This window comes from Alligator mississippiensis, chromosome 5 (genome assembly GCF_030867095.1).
Source record: "Alligator mississippiensis isolate rAllMis1 chromosome 5, rAllMis1, whole genome shotgun sequence".
Taxonomy (NCBI): domain Eukaryota; kingdom Metazoa; phylum Chordata; order Crocodylia; family Alligatoridae; genus Alligator; species Alligator mississippiensis.
In genome coordinates this window covers 79,211,611-79,234,110 of record NC_081828.1, presented here as the reverse complement: position 1 = coordinate 79,234,110, position 22,500 = coordinate 79,211,611, and the positions used below count along the sequence as shown (strand labels likewise).

The 22,500-nt window shown below is 43.0% G+C and overlaps 2 protein-coding genes across 13 annotated transcripts in view; one reads left to right on the top strand and one right to left on the bottom strand.

The window, feature by feature from the left end:
• Positions 1-22,500, bottom strand: part of LOC102558349 (poly(rC)-binding protein 3) — a 929,340-nt gene that overhangs the window by 17,331 nt on the left and 889,509 nt on the right. For 6 of the 11 annotated variants that reach the window (XM_059728516.1, XM_019485665.2, XM_059728520.1 and 3 more), the window contains one exon: positions 5,044-5,213. In XM_059728516.1, the coding sequence (XP_059584499.1) occupies positions 5,044-5,213 (170 nt within the window). Of the gene's footprint in view, positions 3,100-3,200; positions 4,244-5,043; positions 5,214-22,500 lie in introns of those variants that run through there. The other 5 variants (XM_059728517.1, XM_059728519.1, XM_059728518.1 and 2 more) reach the window with 5 other exon arrangements.
• Positions 1-22,500, top strand: part of ZNF830 (zinc finger protein 830) — a 109,874-nt gene that overhangs the window by 31,711 nt on the left and 55,663 nt on the right. The window lies entirely within an intron of this gene.

The following is a 22,500-nucleotide window of genomic DNA, read 5'->3' as shown; positions in this document are numbered from 1 at the left end:
AACGGGCTTCCAAGGGAAGTGGTGCTCTCTGCTACCTTAGGGGTCTTTAAGAGGAGGCTGGACATGCACCTGGCTGGGGTTATCTGACCCCAGCGCTCTTTCCTGCCCAGGGCAGGGGGTTGGACTTGATAATCTGCTCAGGTCCCTTCCAACCCTACCAATTATGAATCTAACAAACATTAATCAGGGATGAGGGCCTCCTGAGAACTGCCAGCCAAACCATCATCACACTGGGAAGCATTTCAACCTACCTCTGCTTTACTATTTCTTTAAGCTTTATAGGACTGAGATAGCCACAGTGCATAAAGTTAAGGAGTAACCACACTCGGGTCTCCCTCCTGAACGGAGGAAAATTCACCCTGGGACAGGCCTACCAAGCACCTGGCTTGGCTTCCACTTAGCCCACAGCTCAATCTAGTTGAAAATAACTGGCAGGAATGTCTCCTGCTCACCAGGGCTGGATGGATAAAGGTAACCATAAAACGACCTTGGTTAGGTGGCCTTGGGCTTCTTGACCCAAAGGCAGCTGATGAAACAATCGTAGAAAGTGACAGAGGACATGGTGCTCGACTATAGTTTCTCTCCCCATCCTCCAACTGTTGCTAAAGGTAAAGTATGAGGGAGCCCAGGGCTTGTGTGAGCTTGTGGGGCTAGGGGGTGCATGTGGCAGGAGGATTGCTGTGCAGCAGATGCTAGGTCTTTACCCTCTCACAATGGAGTGGGCTTCTGGGAGTCTTCTCCCCTTCTGTTAAGGAGTGGGAAAGCACAACCCTTCTCAGGTATGCCAGTAAAGGTTAAGGAGCAGTTTAGCAGGGTTGTGAAATGCAGATGTAATTTGTGAAACAGGAAACTTTGATTTCTGTATCCTTGAACTCCACAAAGCTCCTCCATCCCCACAGACAAACACCTCTTTCTTTAGCCTTATTGTTGCAGCTACTTATTGTTCCTTCATAGAAAGAACTTTATACAGTAAACAGTGCCATGAAAATATGAAACCTCAATCAACATGGATCTCAAATTTACACATAACCTGCCCCTTACCTGTCCCTGAAATTTCGAGCCAGCTTCAGGGTGGGTATGGTCTCAGCTTGGTGACTGACAGTTACCCAGAATACTGCACGTTTTGCAAAGTTAATTTTCTAAACTTGCATTTTGCATTTACAGCTCAGTCTCAGTTCAAGGGATGCCTGTTAAAATGACATTACGGGGCTGCAATGTTTATTGCCCTTCCATGACTTGATCAAATGACTTTGTACGTAAAAAAAAAAAAAAAAAAAAAGGGGCGGGGGGCGGGGCGGGGCATTCTAATCACGAATCTGAAACTTCAGCCTAGGATCTGAACATTTTTTCTGATGTAGCATCCTTGGTAACAAAGATTCTGGAGCGATGGCTTCATTTACAGCTGCCTTGCCTTGTTGTCATCAGGTTACTTGGTTGCACAGCTATAACTAAGGGCCTGCTAAAATGGGCCTGCTGACTATACATTGTGATGATGCATAAGGCAGAAAGAACTCAGCTTGGCTTCCAGAGGTGCTATGCAGCTTGCAGTTACCAGAATCCAGCTGTTTACTGGTAAGTCAGTGAGGCATGAATCATGTGGAGCTCTGGGATGACAGTTTTACAGAGTTCCTCTTTGGGGAAAGGCTGAACATAGATGGTGAGGGCCACTTTCTGCATTCTCTGGAATGGGGGGGATTTCATGTTTATGAAACTGATATAGGTACGGACCCATGCTATTGAGTTTTGACTTCGACTGTATTAATCAAATACTTTTTAATTCTACATTGATAACTATCTTCCATGAAATGCCCTTTAACAAGAAGAAAGTCACCCTGACTGAAATTCATTTAGGCTTCAAAGGAGTAGGATGTTGCATGGAGTAAAGCTAACTGGTGTAGCTCATTTTTAGTAAGAATTTTCCAAACTATAATTTGACATTGAGAAGCCCAGTTATTAGAAATAGAATTTAAATGCTTTACTTGAAGTTACATGATTCAGTCTGAATACCTGTTGTGGGACAGAAAACTACAGGAAACATAGGTGCCAATTTTAATTTTTGCTGGGGGGAGGGGAGGGTGGGAGAGGGCTAAACTGATGGACATGTGGAAAGTTTTATGTGTTTCAGGTGACAGCCCTCCTCCCTCGGGCCCCCATGTACTTGGCACCCATGACAGGAACTAAGGTCTTGCTGATACAAATAACTAAAACGTGACACATTTGTCATGTACAAAGGTCACTGTTGCTATATATCGCTCCAACCCTGAATAAGGTTTCAGAAGTTTTAAATATTTGTCTTCATAGACTATGCAGCTTTAATTTTCTAAAATTTACTCTAGTGCACGTATCCTTACATTACTATGATGCTGCAGAAAAAAGAAACCTAATTTAGACTTGCTTGGTAAAAGATTTTAAAAAGGCACATGTGGCTAGAAATATTTCAGATGATTTTGAAAAGCTGTTCTTTCTGTGACATGATGTGCCTGCTAGACACTGAATTCTAGAAGTATTACCACATCAGCTAACTGTATGGGACTAGCACTTTCACATCTCTTGGCCTCTACAGGGACTAAACTAAGACCCATGGCATTAGGTAACAGCATGCTATAACCTACTGTGCTAATCTAGTCTGAAGCATGGAAGTCAAAGTCAGATGTAACTCTCTGAACTAGGAAACAAAAAGGAAGTCCAGAAATGGCACAGAAACATGTGACCCATGGTCTAGCAGTAGGTCTACTATTTTTGTATTACCATGGGTGATTGGGAAGCATAGCGTTTTGATGTTATACACAACTCTTTCCAATAGCAATTTATTTCACATCTATATTTTATGCATAATTCATTTTTTTTAATAAGAAAATGTGGAGGTTTGTAAAAAGTTTTGGACTTGCAACCCTGGACACTGAAGTTGACTCCATATATCCATAGAAGAGGTGCTGCACCATCAGTGACAAGGTCTATTTCCCTCAGGCCGTGCCATGGCTCCTAAACCATAACATGGGAAGACCCCTTGTTGGGTTGAGGCTATTCAGCATCCATCTCTCATTCAATTCCTGGCCTTTCTGGTGAAACTTCCACCTTGTGCTGTTGCTGAGGTGGTACCTACATCAACAGAATACCTCCCTCCTCAGTATATCTGTTGGCCAAACAACTGGTCACGTAGCATAGCTTTTTTTAAATGAAAAGGCCACCTTAATTACCTATGATACTTTAGAGCTTAATTTATTATACATTGATTTAAGACTCTTCATTTACAAATGAAGTCACTTTATCTAGATACATTCCAACATATGGTACATAATATATGAATGGTTTATTGTATATGATGGTAACAAATGCCTTCTACCTAGAAATTCAACAGGAAGAAAGTACTACTTTGTTTTTAGTTTCACAGGTATATAGTATCCATGGTGTGTGATTGCTGAGCAGTTTTCTTCTTTGCAAAAGGGTGTTAAAAGACCTTTTAAATATCCCATTTCATTAAAAGAACCATTAGCCAGTAATAAACAGAACTGTGAGAGAGTTCACAGGCTTTTTTCTAACTGAGTCAAAGAGCAGTTTGTTCACTAGAGGTTCTGTCTCTGGTGAGCAGCTCACTGCAACTCCATTAATAAGTGCATTATTATATTTGCATGCTTTAGCTGTCTTGAAGATCTTAAATTGTTATCTTCTGAAATCCAGATGCATGCCATATGGTGTTTGTGCAACTAAAAGTGAAGGGGTCTATTCTCGTCTCGATGTGTGGGGAATCCCTGAACACCAAGAGAAGAACATATCCTTAAGGGTTAAAGGAGGGAACACATTTTTATTTGATCACAGGGCTTAAGGAAGTGATTTATATGCTACAAATAATTTAAATACTCAGAGTTGCATGTCTTAGGATTCTGGAAATGGGCTAGGCTAATGTTGAAGCTTCATGCTACCATATATCTGGACATCTGTCCCTAGCAAGCTACTTTCAAATCATACAAAGTTACCAAAAAGATATAGTTTGTTTGCTATGATGTAAGACTACATATATATTTTAAAGAGATCCTTTTCCTGTGTTCATAGGGTCTACATGGTTTTCCATTGACTGTCAGATAATATTGGTGGTCCTGGTGGAGAGGTTTGTTAGCTTGATAGATGCTTCTGGATTTGATAGGACTATAACCCAACGCACAATCACCCTTATGCTGGTTTACCTATTTTAAATTACTCTAGCCGCAAGCATGTTCAAGAAAGCAATTTGATTTCGGGGATGTCACTGTATTTTAAAGAGAGAGCATAATATATAGATCCAATTTTTCCATATATTGCCTTGGTACATCATTTACAAGCAGACTTAAGACAGCGTTATATCCATGGCACTTTCTTCTAGCGATAATATCAACTGGATTGCTATTTGCATATCAGTATTAATATTTTCCTAAATAATCAGATCAAAATTGATAAAGGGTGAAACAGTCCCAAAAAACTAACCAACCAACTAATGTTTTCATTAACTATGTCACTGAAAGTGTAGAAACAAATTCTTACCCTGTCTCATTAGGGTGCACATTTTACAAATTTATGGAGCTGTCTCTGAAAAAATAAGTCCCATGTCTCTTTAGCAACCAAATTTCTATTTAATGTCAACTCTGAGAAGCAATTTCCAGCTAGCAAATTAAATCTGTTTTGTAATCTGTTTCACTCTAGTTGCCATTTAGGACAGCAAACTGGTTTTGCATTACTATCAGTTTGTTCTGTGAAAAGCATTATCTCCCGAAGAATTTATGACAGGATCATTTACTGTAGTGATCTCAGAGGCTAGCTAGATGCAGAACGGGAATGTTCAGGACTTGAGCTCTGGTGATTCAGTGCAAACAAAACTGCACCAGATTAAGCTACTTTCCATATAGACCACCAATAAACACAGGCTCCAATCATACAGGATTTACAAATAGGTAATCAATCGTACTATGCAGAATGGACACTGCAAAGCAATTTTCTGGATTTATCCTGGACACAATGAGCTGGATAACAGACAAAGCAAGCTTGCAGAAGCGTATCACAAAGCAAACTTACCTTGCATTAATGAGGTACTGTGCTAAACTGATGTTTGCAGGGGATCCTGTGATTGTAACTTGTCGCTCTGCAGAGCCTTCTGTGGCATTAGCAATCTTGATCTGCGCTCCTGACATCTGCCTGATTTCATTTATCTTACTGCCTTGTCTGCCAATAATGCAGCCTATTAACTGGAGTGGGACAAAGACTGAGATTAGTGCCACAGACACAAGCAAAAACCATTTAACTGCAACTTGTAGTATTGATCAGAGTGGTTACTACAGTCTGTAGATATCAAACAAAAGATTTTTGCTGTGCTGTTGGGAAATAATAGCAGGGAGGGTCTGCAGACTCAATATTCAATCTTCTATTTCAAGTTTTGTCATTCTGTAGTAGGTGATTATATATTAACCCTGGTACCACAGATAATTTAGCTATCCACCATGGCGAAGCATGACAGCATGTTGTAGCTCTAACGAATACAAAATACAGTCCTGTGAAAAAAGCCAGACATGCAGCATAGCTGAGACATCAAACAAATGGAAAGCTCTCTTGATGTGTCTTTGCACTGGTCTTTATCATTACTGGCCAAATTCTACCCTTATTTACCCAGCTGTTAGTCCATGAAAAGTAAGTGGCAGTTGCATCCATTTAAATGAAGGCAGAATTGGGCCTGTAAAGAAACCATACATCCTTCACAACTTGATCTTGTTCATTTGCAGAAATCAATAGCTTAATTTTATTTGGAAAATATAAGTTTCCATGTTTCAGTAGAACTTATTTACACTTTTCTAAACTTGCATCTACCCTGAATATAATTTTAAAGTCTGCCTGAATGCTCTTGCTAAGCCACAGTATTTTGAAAATTGTATGCAAAACATTTCAAAAGCATTTAATTCTAATAGCTAGGCAATGCTGATGCATTTTGGTGATGAAGAATGTGATTAGTTGCCATTGGTTCGTTCCCCTTGCAGTAAGCAGGCAGGAGAATCCTGGGAGTAAAACAGCAGTGAGTACCCAGCAAAAGGTCAAAGGTTGGGAAATGTATCCTGGTTCCTCCTGTTACTGAAGAGGGATCATGTTCTTTGTTTCATGTTGTTTAATGCAAGATTGATGGCTAACAGACTCAGCATCATTCAGTGGTTGGTAGAAAATGGTGATCTTGACTTCACAAAAACGGATGATGCCTTAAGGCCACTTTCAGCACAGACTGGTCCAGCTGGGTGGAAGGAGGAGAGGAAGGGTCTGGTTTATTTTTTGGCATATGATACAAAAGCGTTGTTATCATTATTTATTCATATTACTGTAGTGCCTGTTAGCTTTCCTCATAGAACTGAGCACACTCTTGAATCAAAGTTGAAGGCTGGGAGTTTGGTATTACACCTTTGTTATAGATTCCTCATTGTCTTCTTTGTATCCAGGGTGTCCTTAAGGTGATAAATTTCCCTTGTGGTAATAAAAACAATTCAGCTTAATGCAACTTTAACATGGTCTTTTGCTAACCACTATTGTGGCGGGCATGCTGGTAGCAACCCGGCTTGCTGACTTGAAAGGGCTTTGAGCCACTGGTGGGACTTTCCCACTACTCAGGAGGCGACGGAGGAGAGACTGCACTGTCCATGCTTGAGGCAAGGCGAAGAGCCTGGACCTGAGTGAGGACCCTACTGCCCCTCACCCTGATTGGTCCTTTTTGCAATCTGGGGGCAGAGCCTCCGGAGGCTATAAAAGAACAGCGTGCTCAGCACACGGACACTGCTGTCAGGGACAGAGAAGAGGGAAGATGGGTTAAAGAAGAGCTGGGGAGAGCTGTCCAGCAGGGCAAATGTGGCAGCTCCAGAAGAGCCTGAAGACCCCTTCTCATTGCCGGATGGGGAGTGGCGAGCGGTGTGGCTCACAGCAGTGCTGCTGAGAAGCGTGACAGCAGTGCACGGCTTGAGACCCTGGAGGTGTATGAGGCAGCTTGGGTCTGCACCTCTGGCATGCAGCCAGAGGCACAGTGCATGGGTTGGCGCATGGAATGGGGACCCTGGAGCCATATGGGGCAGCTTGGGTCCAAAATCCCTGGTATGAGGCCAGGGGCCCAGTGCAGGCAGCGTTGCATGGAGGGTCCAGGATTGGACCAGGGCCCTGGGAGTCATATGAGGTAGCTCAGGTCCACAACCCCTGGTAAGCAGCCAGGGTCAGTGTATGGACGGTGCACAGTGCGGTCCAAGTGGGACCGAGGCCCCGGAACTGTATGAGGCAGCTTGGGCCTTCAACTTCTGGCACGAGGCCAGGAAAGCTTGGTGCAGGCAACACTGCACGGAGGGCCCAGGAGTGGACCCAGGCCCTGGAAGCTGCATGAGGCAGCTAGGGCCTGCAACCTCCCTGGCACGAGGCCAGGTATCTGAAACCCTAGCCTTGCATAGAGCCTGGCAGAGACCGAGACCCCGGAACCCAGCAAAGCAGCTTGGGGCCCCAACCCTGGGCTCAGGAATGAAGCCACTGGTGCACACCACAGTGCACAGGGCAACCAGGGTCGGTGGGCCCAGAAAGAGACTGCTGGAGCCTCAAGTGGTTACTCGTTGCGGGAGAGACAAGGAGCCTCCACCCTGCTCCCTGGAGTGTGAGCTTCCAGGGAAAAGGATTCCCACAGGGGAGGGTCCACCTGGTTCAGTGGAGCTGACCCTTCAAGGGGAAGCCAAGAAGGGTAGGGCTCCCTGACTTTAAATGTATTATAGTTTTTTAGAAGGCATTTTGGCTGGTCTGGGGTAAACCTAAAGGGCACAGGGGAAGTTTCTTCCCTCCTCCCCGCCCCCTGCCTCCCCCCGGTAATGCAGCCAATGCTATAGAATGGTCTGGGCCTTGGGGTTTTTTATATAAGTTAGCTATATTCAAAGGGGGTTGCACCTTATATTTTGTGAATGGGCATCCTATATTATATAGTTTATATTTTATGTTTATATTATGACTGCATGCTGATAAAGTCTGAACTGAAGAGGTATATTAAAATTGTTAAGCTGATATAATGAGGCTAAGCAGTAATTAAGTATGTGTTTTATATGTTTACATTTCATGTTTAAGTAAATTTGGATCTAATGGACTGTAAAGCTGTAAAACAAGTATTAAAATTAAATTTAATTCTTAGTGGGATAGTTACCTGTATCTTGAAGTGGGATATAAGACTATGTAAATATTACCTATATTCTTGATAGTCTAAATGATTAGTTATATATGTATTTTCTAGTGATACCCTTCTTGATACTTATATATGGTTCACCTTTACTTACCTGTTTGTTATTTGTTCTAGGTTAGTTAATTTCCTGTGTAGAGTGTGAAGCCCTTGAGATGGGATAATCCTCTAGTTGTTATTTATAGAATACAGTATTGTATAAGTGATTATATATTGTATATTAGGGGTGTGTGAAACAGGCCATATTCAATTTGGATTCGGCCCGAATTGGGGACAGTGATTTGATTAGTTGATTTAGATCACTGTCCTGGATTTGATTCTGTCAAATCCAAAAATGAAGATTTGATGCTGAATTGGAGAATCAACAATTTGGCCATAGACACAGATTTAAATGTTTTTTTTTTCATGCCTAGAGATACCAGGCGCAGTTTGTGAACCCTGTAATGCTCGGGCAGATGGAGCATCCCACAGGAATGCGTGTCCCCCCCCCCCGGGTGTGCTTGGCGGTGATCCCAGAAGTGGACTAGAAGTACTTCTGGTCCACTTCTGGGTCTGCCGCTGAGTGTGTGGGGGACCCCCCTTACCCCCGCCCAGCTTGGTGATTGGCTGCGGGGGGACCCCAGGTGCCCCCCCAGACCCAGGAGGCATCAGTTGCTAAGCCAGGGAGATGCAGGCACCCACCCTGCACACTTCCCAGCAGACCTGGAAGTGGGCTGGAAGTGCTTCTGGTCCACTTCTGGGTCTGCTGCCAAGTGCTCTGGGGACTCCCCCACACTCCTGTGAGATGCTCCGTCCACCCCAGCATCTCAGCATTCACAAGCCGCCTGGTACCTTGAGGTATGTAGAAAAAACATTTAAAGCTGCGTCTATGTCCAAATCATCAAATCTTTCTGAATCTCTCTGAATCTATTCAGAGGATTCCAATTCAATTTGGAGAGATTAAAGGGTCTCCTGATTTGGATTCGAAGATTCGGCCACTGAATTGGGCCGAACTGAATCAGCGACCAAAGGTTTGCACAGCCCTATTGCATATGTTTATTAAAGTTATTTTTCTGTAAATCTTATATATAGTAATAAATTTGTATTCATTTAAGATGTAAAGTGTGGACCTGACTTTCTATGGGGGAGGGGAAGCTGCATGTAGCCAGCAGTTCTCCACAGAGCACCTGCCTTGCCAACATCTCCCTTCAATTGGAGAAGGGGGTACACAACCAGGTTCACCCAGGTTACAGTATCAGTAGAGTTCCTCTTTCTGTATCTTTTACAGCTTTTCTACTTAAGCTGGGTAGAAAGAGAGGGGCTACTGCCAGAACTTTGGTAGAGATCTCGCAAGATTATGATTGTACCATGTGTTGTGTATAAGACAGAGAGTTTTCTTTGTCTTCACTACAGTATCCTCAGAAAACAAAGCATTTCCAATGATAGAGTCTGGTCTTAGTTGTCCCAATTTGGTTATGGAGTTTTTCTTATTTCTTTCTGTGAAGAAGTCTCATGTTACTTTGCGGACAAAGCTGCCCAAACTTGCATCAAAGTATCTACTTCTCTGGAAACAAAGAAGACTTGAAGGGATGAATACTGAATCATCTTGGTTTGTTTCAGTTAGTGTTATTCACTGTAGTTCTGGAGGTGTGCTGAATTGTGAAGGCAAGCATGGAAGCATTAGGCATACAGTTAGTAAAGGCTGTCTTCACTTCTCTATGGAGAGTTGCAGGCAGCCAGTTATTCTGAAATAATTAATGCATAGCTTCTGATCAAGAATCCAACTGCTGACATAGTTGATCCTACTAACTCTTGAACATTGTCCAACTTTCCTTTTTTAAGAAAATGAATTGAGAAGGTTTTGGTGAAGCAACTCTGGTAGTTCCTTGGGTCCTCGTATTTCCTTGACCCTGGTCAATGAAGTTGTAGGCTTGATCGTAAAAGCTGGTTATTTCTTAGTCACAGATTAAAAGAAAGAGCCTGTGCTTATTCCTTAGATCTGTGAGAGGCAAAGTGGTCCAAACATGATACTGTATGTAGAAAATAAGATTTTTATTAGCTTTTCGAAGAATTCACCAGCTCTCGTCAGCAGGTTTTCATACCAATGGTCCTTTGGAGAGTACAAGCGGTAGGGCTTTTCTTGAGTGAGTGTACAGTGACTTCCATGATAACCACCCTGAGGCCACTCTTTGAAGGAAGTTATCACAAGGTCATTTTTAATATATTTCTTGTTTGATGTGCTTACAAAGCCATGTAGCAAACTAAGTAAGGAGACTGCAGTTAATACCAAATGTTGACTCACCAACTAGATGCCTCTGTCATGTCTGATGCAAGTGGCACAATCACATGAATATCCAAGTGTCAACCTATATTTGGGAATTGGATAATGATGATTCAATCCAGATGTGTCTGATAATGTTGATGGAAGCACTTGGCAGAACTGGCAACACTTAATGAGGGAGTAAGAGCACCATTTGTGAAATGGCTGAACAGTTTTAGCCTCTGTATCTTTAGCCTCTGGTGTGCTCTTGGATGCACATGCAATGGCTGGAGACTTTCTTATTTGGACAAAGAGACTTTCTTATTTGTGCTTGACATGAAAGTGTGACTCCTTTGTCACCTTAGCACTGGATTGCTAAAAAGCATGCTAAAAGAAAGTTATGTTGCTCAGAACAATTGGACTCTGAAGTCAGTACATAAAATGTCTGTCCGCTTCTCACACCAGGAGCACATTACACTGAGACTCAGAAATCTAGCTGAGGTACTTTCATTACCTGAGACTACCTTACCCTTGTGATGCCAATGAACATAATATCTGAACATAGTTCTGCACTGATTCCTAATATTTCTCTATGTTGATTTCAGGGAGAGGAAAACTTCAAACTAGACAGAGACATGGGTGAGCAGACCCTAAGCATTTCATTTTATAGACTAGCGTAAGATTTTACTTAATAACATAGTATCACACTTGTCAAATTATGTCCAAAATTATGCTTTTCTTTTTGTTTCTAATGCCACTGACTGGCCCACTCAAGAGAAGCCATCTCATTCATTGTGTAGGTTGCTGCATAGCAGGGTTTGGCTGATTCTGTCCTATTGGCATTACAGTGTCCCTTGCAAACTGAGGCAGGATCCCTCAGATTTTGAGTGACAGCGCTATATAAAATGCTTAGACTTCTACAGCTACGAATTTGCTTCTGAAAACACACAGCAGATAATATTAAGGAACAAGAAGTATGGTTGCCTTACAGTGTCCTTTGTCAAAGGACTCTAGTCAGTGCTTTGAAGCTAACTTTCCCTGGTCTTCCAATGAACTGTGGGTCTGATGCTCCTCTACCTTATATCAACATACAGCAGGAGGGCCTCCCTTAAAGACCCTGTGGTTATTAGGGCTGTGCAAAGCTTTGGTCCCTGATTCGATTCGGTGCATATTTGGCCTGATTTGGTGGCTGAATCTCTGAATCTGAATCTAATCAGATCTCTCCAAATTGAATCGGAACCCTCTGAACCGATTCGGAGAGATTTGGAAAGATTCAGTGATTTGGATATAGACACAGCTTTAAATGTTTTTTCTACCTACCTTGAGGTACCAGGTGGCTTGTGAATGCTGCGATGCTGGGGCGCAGGGAGCGTCCCACAGAAGCATGGGGGACTCCCCAGTGCGCTCAGCAGCAGACCCGGAAGTGGACCAGAAGCACTTCCGGTCCACTTCTGGGTCTGCTGGGGAGTGCATGCCTCCCCCCCCCACACCCTCCCAGCTTAGCAACTGGTGCCTTCTGGGTCTGGGGGGACACCCAGGGTCCCCCACGGCCGATTGCTGAGCTGGGGGATGTGGTGGGAGGAGGAGGACCAGTGCGCTCCCCAGTGGACCCAGAAGTGGACCGGAAGTACTTCCAATCCACTTCCAGGTTTGCCACTGAGCACACAGGGGGCCCCCCCATGCTTCTGTGGGATGCTCCATCCCCCCGAGCATTGCAGCATTCAAGAGGTACGTAGAAAAATCATTTAAAGCTGTGTCTATGGCCGAATCACTGATTCTCCAAATCAGTATCGAATCTTTAGATTTGGATTCGGCCAAATAGAATCGGGGACAGGGATCCGAATCAACGAATTGAATCACTGTCCCTGATTCAGGCCGAATCTGAATCGAATAGGGCCCATTTTGCACACCCCTCGTGGTTATACTGTATAAAATTCATGTCTGTGAGAGGACACCCTTGCCTACTGGTTCTAAATTGACAGTTCATGTTAGAGAGCCCAATTCCTACTCTTATGGGACTTAATGGCACAATTCACATAATGTAATGAGGCCAAGGTCAAATCAGGGGTATAAATTCCTACAGAAGTTGTGCTCAAAGTTTTTGGGCTGCAGACCACATTAGTAGTGTGGAATTAATCCATGTGCCAGATCCAGTGCAAGAAATAGGTCCATGGGTCCAAATCAATATGAGGTGGAGGTGGCAGTGGGAACATGTGGAAGTAATTCAGCACATGGCCCCACCTCCATGTGCCAGATCAGGCCTCAGTTCCACATGCTAGATCGGTTCCACATACGTTTCCCAGTTGGCGTTCAGTGTCAGGGCTAATTGCCACTGCTCCTCCACTGCCATGGGGGTACCCTGCAGGCCAGATGCCACAGTTCAGGGGGATCGCATCTGTCCCATGGGCTGGAAGTTGAGCCACTGTATTAGAGGGAGAGACTCCAAGTGGACTGATGTTTCTCACATCAGGTTCACTGGGTTGATGCCAGCAGAGTTTCTCCTGATTTACATATACATGTGCTCTGGGTTAGGGGGAAGCTCTCAAGAGCCGCTCTAATTAAAATGCCCATAGTGTCTCATGTATTCAGTGCCGCACATTTCAAAATGGTGGTGGCAGTGCTTTAACTAAAGCTCATTCAACAAGCTTCAGTTAAAGTGCCCTCACAGCCATTTTGAGCATGGGGATGCTGAATACACGAGACGCTGCAGCACACTGGAACGTTCTCATTAGTATGCTCCAGCAGACTCAATTAATCATGTTGGAGCATGTGTAAAAGTGCCCCATGGGTTAATTTCAGCCCTGAGACTTTCTCTCTTGGGTTTGTATAGTGCTGAGCACGGTGATTGTGCTTAAATAAAAATCTATCCTATACAAGCAGACAATGTTACTGATTAATCACACTTAAAAATGTGGCTGTCTCCTGCTTGTTTGTTCCTTCATGACTGTCTTTGCTGTACTAAGTCTGTGTTGCACTGGGAATAATTGCTTGTAGTTTATCACCCAAGGCATGCAGTGAAGCACAGGCATTACAATGATGGATATCATCTTGCCAGTCTATTTATATAAATATAAAAATCATAGATAAAGACTGGAGTCTTTTAATGTAAACTAAGCACCAGGTTAGGCAACCAACAGGTAGTGATTAAACAACCCAGTAGCATAACTAGGGGTGGGTGACTAGGGGTGGGCACCAGTTCTGGGCACTAACTTAGAGGAGGCACAAGAATGGCACCACTGTTGGACCAGCCCTTGCTACTCCTGTGGCCCAGAGCAAGAACCTGCTTGTTACACCTTTGAGGCAGCCTCAGAGACTCTTCTGTTAATGCACAGAACAGGGATTGGGCCTGCCAGGTCAAGCTGCCTTATGCTTCCTCCATCATCAGTTAACCCCATACCGATGTGGAGAGAACACCTGTAAAAGGTAATTCACTTTCAGACTCTTGAATGCTTGGCCTCTCTGCTGAAAGTGGCAACAAGGATACTACTTGTGGAATGTGCATTGCCTAGTGAAAACAAGATAGAGTCTAGGTGGCTTATTTAACAACAACTACAGAAGAACTATTTTTCATTGAATGCATAACATTGCATTTGAACCCCTGACCGCAACCAAGCCTAGGAACAGACCTGGCATTAGTCCCTGGATAAACTGTGCTTGTGTTTGTCCCAGAACAAAAATATCCCAGGATTGGCATATACACATATTGCCATTCTAATTAGAGTTTAGAGAGTGGCTCAATGTAGTGATGTTTTTATGTCTTTGATTCAGTGATGCAGTCCCAGGATAACTGTGTAGATGTACTTCGCAATATCCGTGGACAAACTGTTACCACCTCTTATCTGGGAAACTTTTTTAGGCTTTATCCTGGGACAGTAGATATGTACAACTGCATTTTGTCCTGGGATTAAATTGTTTTTCCTGGGAAAAATGCAACAGTTGTTTGCAGTCCAAGACTCTTCACTCTTCATTTATATTTAAATGAAGTTTCACCCCATTTCAGAACTTATTCATTGTGTCTTTTTGGGGCTGTGTGTTCTGTTGTCTTGGAAGAGTGTGACATTCGCAGTACACTACAAGTATCTCTGTTTTTTTGTGTTGCACTGATGTAAGTGCATTGTCTTCAGCACTGTTAAACTGCATTTACAACAGTATATGTGACAGTAACATTTGGCTAGTCATGTTCTTGACAAAAAAGACTGTGGAAGAAATATTTTAAAAAATATATAATCTAATTTCTTTTCTCACTGTGTTCAGCCACTTTCATTTATGTTTCTTTCCTCTATTGCATATATACACTGGCTTGTAAAATTGCTCAGGAACGCTCTCCTAGTGGCATTTATTTATGCATTTTTATGAAGAAGTATGAAGGTTGGGAAAATGAATGAAAGGAAGGATGGGATTCCATCACAGCTCTCTCACTGACTCATTGAAAGAGATGCCAAAATACAGTTTGCCTTTCAAAAAGCAATAATAATATTTGTCCTCACTTTTCCTAAGAGTAGTGCAAAATCTGGCCCATTTTGATTCTGCAAGAACTTCCAGGAAACTATATTTAAAAAAAGATGGTAGCCGAAATAGTGAGACACTAAATCTCTCTGTGCCAATTACTGAACCAAAATATTATTGACTCTAGGCAAATTCTTATACACTTTTGCCTTGCTCTACAAATGGTCTTGCTGACTGTCCATTAGATATTAGCAACTAAGGTTATTTTATTTTCCCACTGATTCTTAAATAGTTTTGAACAGGATCTACTTGAAGAGCAAGTAAAAGGAGCTTAAAAGAGATAGGATTGCTCCTAGTAGGGAAAAACCCCAAGAATATACCCTAAGGCTAAAACACATTTTTTTCCCAGAAATCAGTTTTGCTTGATCAGGCCTGTGGTTAAACTATCTGGCTAATTCAACATTACTACCCTGAGAGTAATTTTTCTGTCACATTTATCTCTCAGCATTACACAAATTTACTAGGCCAAATCTCAGTTTATACTATACAAGGGTCTTGTCTAATATTTCTTATTATGGGTTATTAAATGCTGGAGTAATACGTGATTTATGCTAAGCCTCACATTTGCATTTTAAGCCTTTCTGTACAACTAATGAGATAGTTCCCAGTTCAGGAAAGCGCTTCAGCTCATGCTTAACTTCTAATGCAGGTTAAAGATTCCTAGTGAATTGGAAACAAACTAGTCTTTTCCTAGTTAGGGATAAGGACTGTACAATTGTATTCATGACACTGAAATAGTCCTATTAGAAAGTTATGTTCTTGGCTTTAAGGCTGATCCTGTTTTTTCTCTATGGCATCAATTTCCATTCTTTTCCTGTAGCAGCCCCACTTTTAGTTGAAGTACAACCCAACATCTGTTTCAAGTCCAACCCCCTGACTCAGCAGGACTCACAACCCCCACTTTTTAAGCACTGTGGGCACATCTACATATTGCCCTACGGTGATGTAGCAATGTGCTACATTGCCATAGTGTGCTATGGCGATGTAGCATTCATGTGTGTCTGCACATGATCATCAGCTATGTCGCCAGAGGTACAGCACCCTGGGTACAGCACACCACTACGGCGACATAGTGGCAAAATCTACTTGTGCGCCGCATGCATGCTGCAGTAACTGCTCATACTGTGCCATGCTTTAGTACAGTCGCCATATGGCAACATGTAGACATGCCATGTAATCCCTAGTTTGGGAACAGTTGCCCCAGAAGATAAATTTGATGCATTTACCTGGTCTGTTCCTACAACCCCAATTCTGCATGGAATCAGTTGGATCTTTGCCTGAATAACAGCAGTAGGGTCAAACATTTTTTCCTAGCACTACAACAGCTCTCTGTCAAGAACAACTACAGGGCAGGGCACTGATCTTCCCAGTGTCTAGGGTGGACCTGGCCTAATTTTGTTCAATGCACACTAATGGTGCTTGCACGATAAGATTTCCCATAAATTATTTGAAAGAAATGCCCATTACTCTTTTTCAGTACTGAAAGTTAATTAATCAGTGTGTCATTTCCAGCTTCTGTTTTTAATCTATTGAGAATATACGTCAGCATTCTGGCATTTTGTTTTCCAAGATTTTTTCTTTTTTTTTAAAGGGAATTTATTTCTGTTCCTTGCTGCTTTGGTTGTAGTGTGTTGGTCTAAGGACATAGGCAGGCAAGGATATTTGAGTAGATGTGATATCTTTTATTAGACCAACTGAGTAGCTGGAAAAAAGTTCTTAGCAAGCTTTTGGATGCAGTCACCCTTCTTCAGGCATAGGGAGTCTCTGCTGGTCTGAGACTCCAAGCAATGAAAGAAGCTAAAAGTGTGGCAGGCTGTCAGTGAGAATGTAAACAGGCAGAAATTAGAAAGGCAAAAGGTAAATCAGAAAGGTAAAGCAGAGAGGGGAGGGGGAAGAGAGCAGGGGGAAAAAGGCTAAAGGGAGACATCACAGTGACAAGTTGGAAAAGAGGCTGTCAGTGAAAAAGAAAATAGTTGGAGATCAGGAAAACAGGAATGAGAGAAGCTCAAAGTGTGAGAAGATATAGTACTCAGTTGGTCTAATAAAAGATATTACATGTACTCAAAGAACCTTGCCTTCCTGTTCCTTGTTCTCATTCATATGTTATATTTGTCAAAGGGTTTTGAATGGCTGTGACCTTTCTTGAAATACCACGTTTTAAGACAGAGACCCATCTATGCCAACTCCATTGTGCCCCATGGCATCACCTTCTCCATTTCCTCACCAAGGTATCACCACTTCATCAATATGTTCCTAAATTTGTGTAAAATGCACAAGCTTGTTCTTCTAATGCATGCCTGGAAACCAAGAAGAGGATGCCAGCACGTGGCATGAAGGCACCTGGCTAAATCTAAATGCAAGCAAGGCAGAAGTCACATTGACTGGAAGAGGGAAAGAATCACAATATCTGCTATACATTCTTTTGGATGTTTCTTTTCATCTCTGTCTGAAGAAGACTGTGCCATCCAGTGTAGGGCAGTTACATGGACAGAATGTCTGTCTTTTTGACTTCTATGTTAAATTAATACAATTCACTGGACTTTCAGAATGAGTGCCTTGCCCTTAAAAATGTTTCAGATCATCCAAAACATATCAACCTGCCCCTAGTGTGGCATAGCTAGCTGACAGTCCATGTTCCACTTCCCACACAGCAAGTTCATTTCAAGCTAGCAGTGATCATCCCTTTCCTGCCTCCACAAGAGTGCACTGTGTTACCTAAGAAAGAGCCTCTGGAGCAGCACTTCTCTCAAATGTCACATCCTGTTGCATCTCCAAGATTAAACTTGTGAGAGGGGAGAGGGAATATGGCTTTCTTGACAAGTTGGCCAAGATAACAGGGATCCCTTGTGGAAGAGGTGAGACTAATCAGATGCTTCATCACTTTCTGAGTGAGCTTTGAAGCTAATGTAAATAGAGGAGAGATGCTCAAATGCACACATTTAAATAATCTGTGTGAAAAATGGAGGTGCCTCAATACCATAATGGTAGGCTCCTGCAAAAAAACAAGGTAGGTACACCTTCCAAGCTCACTTTCTGAACAAGTAGCTTGAATTTATGCATGTAGAAAACATCTTCCAGTAAAACTTTATTCTCTAGCATATCTTTAATGATGTAACAATGATTAGTTTAGAGTTGTCAGTGTGAGTTAGCTATGTAAGAAGCTATGAGGCCTGAGTGACTGTAACCATGAATAATACTAGAAATTATTTTTATTACTGCCTTAACACAATTACTGAGGAATGAATAAATGAGATGTGCTTTAATACAGACAACTGTAACTTGTTAAAGGTCATTCACCTATGCTTTCCTTGGCCAAACCTTTTACTTTATTTGCAGTTGGCCTTTGCTCAGGCAAATTCCCTCCGAGCTTGAAGTCAGTGTGAATATGCCTGGTTAACAAACAACTGGGAAACCAACTCAGAGTCTGGCTCTTGGGTTTCTTAGTTAAATCATATCCTGTATTTTCTTTCAATGCTATGTATGTCCAATATTTCTTAGTTTCTCCTCAGCACAGTTAAGTACACTTGTCATCTCAATTCTCTTCTCATTTACACCTAATTTTATATCTGCTCTGTGTGTGGGTGGGAACCACTAGACATGATGTGAAGTATTAGAGCAAGAGGCCCATCACCTTGAGAAGACAAGTGATTTGCACTAGTATATGAGGAGAATGAGTCAGCTTTACTATCCTGTGTTCTGCTCTTCTGAGAGCTGTTTACATGGGCTTGCTTTGCAGTGCTAAACCAGGGCAGCAGAGATGCCACCCTGAAAGTGAACTCAAAGAAGACTAATTGAATGCATCCCCCTACAAACCCATTTCATGATGACCCAGAACTTCAGACGTGTAGGTTCTTGTATTTCATGCAGCCCCCAAAATTGATTTATGTTGACTGCTTGTCAAAGTGACAAATATCCACCTTAATTTCCTGTTGGGAGCAATAATCAGGACCACCAAGCAGAAGCAATCACAGAAACTACTGAAGCTGACACATTTTTTAGCAATGACTCAGCTCTTTTTCTTCCTGTTATGAGTTCAGCCTCTTGAGGGTTATGCTGGTCACAAAATGCATAATGAACTCTGAATAGGTGGCTTTTTGCTGGCAATTTAGATAATACTAACAAAAAGCAATCTTGATGGATACATTAAATAGGACAGGCTTAATTACAGAGGGACAGATCATCCCTTCTACTCATGAAGGGAAATGAATGTGGGTGTATTTTTCTCAAGCCACATGGAAAGGGGGATGAAGGATCAAATCACATTGAGACCCCACTTTTGTCCCTTTTGGGAGCATCAAAGGGCTAGGGGTAGGTACAAGAGAGATGCCTCCCCCACAGCATTTTCAGGACCTTGATTGCCTCTAGCCAGAGGCACTGGGTAGCTGGTAGAGTGGCAGGAGGAAGCTTTCAAGGAGATACACCTAGGGTGCAGACAGAAGTGCAGCTCCCTGTTGTAACTGAGAGCACTTTGCAAGAAGCAGTTTGAGTTACAGCGATCCCCCGAAACAAGCAGAAGTTCACTGTTGGTTCAATGGGGGTGGGGAATCAAGTTGCTGGCTTCCAGCCTGCAGCCAGTTTCCCCTACCAAGAGCCCCTTCTCTTCCCCAGCCTGTCCCTATTTCAGAATGGGAGTAAGGGAAAGAGAGGAGAGGGACCTCATTCTAGTGGTTTCACTGCCAATGCTGGAGGGTAGGGTGGGTGTATTGGAGCCTCCCCACCTTATGGAGACTTCAATACACCTGCCCCACCCTGCAGCTGGGGCTGAAAATAGGGTGGCCATCACAAAGGACAGTCTGGTTGTCCTCTGTCCTCTACGGATACGAACCCGGATCCCTTTATGTCCTCCATTTTTCTCTTCAAGCAGAAGAGAAAAATAGAGGACATAAAGTTGTCTGGTTTCTTATCAGTAGAGGACAGAGGACAGAGTAGCAGAAAACCGTAATGTCCTCTATGATGGCCACCCTAGCTGAAAACCTCCCAGACTAAACCTACTCTGTTCCCTTTCCTCCCCTCCCATTCTGAAAACAGCAACAGGCCGGGAGGAAGTGCAGACCAAAGTTACAGAAGAGGCTCTGTTTTAAAATGTCTTCACCTGACCCCTCCTGAAATGAGAGGTCAGATTTTCACCGGATCATTAATTTTTAAAGCTGTCTGCAGCCGTGCACTTGTGTTTGGTCACAGCTATAAACTGCTTTCTGTGGCCAGATTGGGCGAAAACTGTCACTTCTGTCTGTGCCTATGCTCGTAGGAACTTGATTTCTAGGTGTTACCTCTCTCCTGTCTACGATTGCCTGAAGATACCAGGCTGTCATCCACTCATTCCCACTTTGGCTGATCAGCTGTGAAAACAAGCAAGCAGGACTCTGCAGTCCTCAGTCCAATTAAGTTTCTCTTAGATTATCAGATAAAATTGAAGGGTCTAACTGGGAAATGGAGTAGTAGGAGGAAGTTGCCTTGCTTGTCCCCATGTCAACTGCTTCCCCATACACATTTCCCTTCTGCTAGAAGGAATATGGCCTGGAATTCTGCACAAGAGGGATTTTTCACAGAGTTCTCCATTGCCCCCAGCAAATTTCTCTCCGGTCTGAGTAATATCTATATGTATATCTATGTATATGTAAAATGTGTGTGTGTGTATGTGTATAAACACACACACATACATAAATATACATACATATACATATATATATATTTAAATCACCACAGAATGGGTACATGTTTGTGCACAAATGTGTTTCCTGCCCCACTCCTCCTGCTGGAGAGTATTACCAAGGCTATAAGGTCAAAGACCAAGTGTGAGAAATAATGAATAGTTAGAATGCTCTGGGCCTGGCTCATGGTTGTTGAAGATCCCCCTGTAGACCCTCAGGGTGCTCACTGGTGTGCCTACTTTAGGTCCCATTTCAAACTCAAATATGCAGGCTAGCCATAGTGCTTATCTTGGAACATTTAGTGCAACTTGAGGGGTTTTTTTGCCCCCCCCCCAAATAATACCAAGATGAATCAATGCATGTCACAAGTGAGTATGGAATCTCAATATGTTTTACAACTCCTCGGCCACAAATTATCTGTTGCAAAAAGGGACATAGGGCCAAACTTGGCTCCTGCTTTCACTAGCATTAATGCTGGCTGCACCAAAGTCAGTGGGATTACTCTAGATGTACCATGTCATGGACACCAGGGGTGTGTGAAGCAGGATGTATTTGATTCAGATTCAGCTTAAATCAAGGGACAGTGAGTCAATTTGTTGATTCAGATCACTGTCCCGATTCGATTCAGCCGAATCTGAAGATTCAATGCTGATGCGGAGAATCAGCGATTTGGCCATAGACACAGCTTTAAAATTTTTCTACATACCTCGAGGTACCAGGCACGACTCGTGAATGCTGCAATGGTGGGGCAGATGGAGCGTCCCACAGGAGCGTGGAGAAACCTCCTGTGTGCTCAGCAGTGGACCTGGAAGCGGACCGGAAGTACTTCTGGTCCACTTCTGGGTCCACTGCCGAGCATGTGCGGGACCCCCCATGCCCTCTCAGCTTGGTGAGCGGTCACAGGGAGACCCCTGGTGCCCCCCCAGACCCAGGAGGTACCAATTGCCAAGCCAGGTGCTGGGGGGGTGGGTCCCCCGCACACTTCTGGTCCACTTCCGGGTCTGCAGCTGAGTGTGCTGGGGACCCCTCCATGCTCCTGTGGAACGCTCCATCCACCCCACCATCTCTGTTCCCAAGCCGCCTGGTACCTTGAGGTATGTAGAAAAAACATTTAAAGCTGTATCTACGTCTGAATCATTGACTCTCTCCAAATCGATTCGGAGAGTTCTATTTGATTCAGAGAGATTAAAGGGTCTTCTGATTCGATTTGGATCTGGAGGTTCGGCAGCTGAATTGGGCCGAATCTCTGCTGAATTGAATCAGTGACCAAAGCTCTGCACAGCCCTAATGGACACATGTCAAGTACATCAGACAGGTGAGCTTCCAGAAACCTGGGCTGTAAGAACCACAAAGATTGTGCTCTTATCTCATACTGAATATACAACAACTTAAGTGATAAACCATATGTTGACTGAAATCTCAGCAGGGCATCCTTTAACTCAGTGGGGAAGGGAAAGAGACCAACCTTTTTGGAAGATGTGCTCTGCTTTCTGCTTGCTGCCCTACCTGCCACTGTACTGCCTATCCCCTTTCCAATATGCCATGTGCCACATACAGAGGCAGCTCATACCAACTTGTGGCACCCATGCCACAGGTTAACCACCCTTGCTTTAACTAATGGAAATATTACTGAATCTCAAGCACTTACTTACACAGAAAAATTTACTTTTCATTATGGTAACTCTGCTTGCTTGCCACTCTTCCTTCTATAAATCACTGCCACTGAGCTTAAGAGGTTTCATATGATGTTATAAGTATCTTTTAAGTAATATAATTGTTATTTGAGATCCCACTCATGCTTGAAAGCTTTTTTCACTGGAGGCAATATCTTCAATTTTCTCAGTTAGTCATTTATAATGAAAATTGATAAGACTTATAGTTCAAGGGAAACAAAATAACATTGGAGCCTT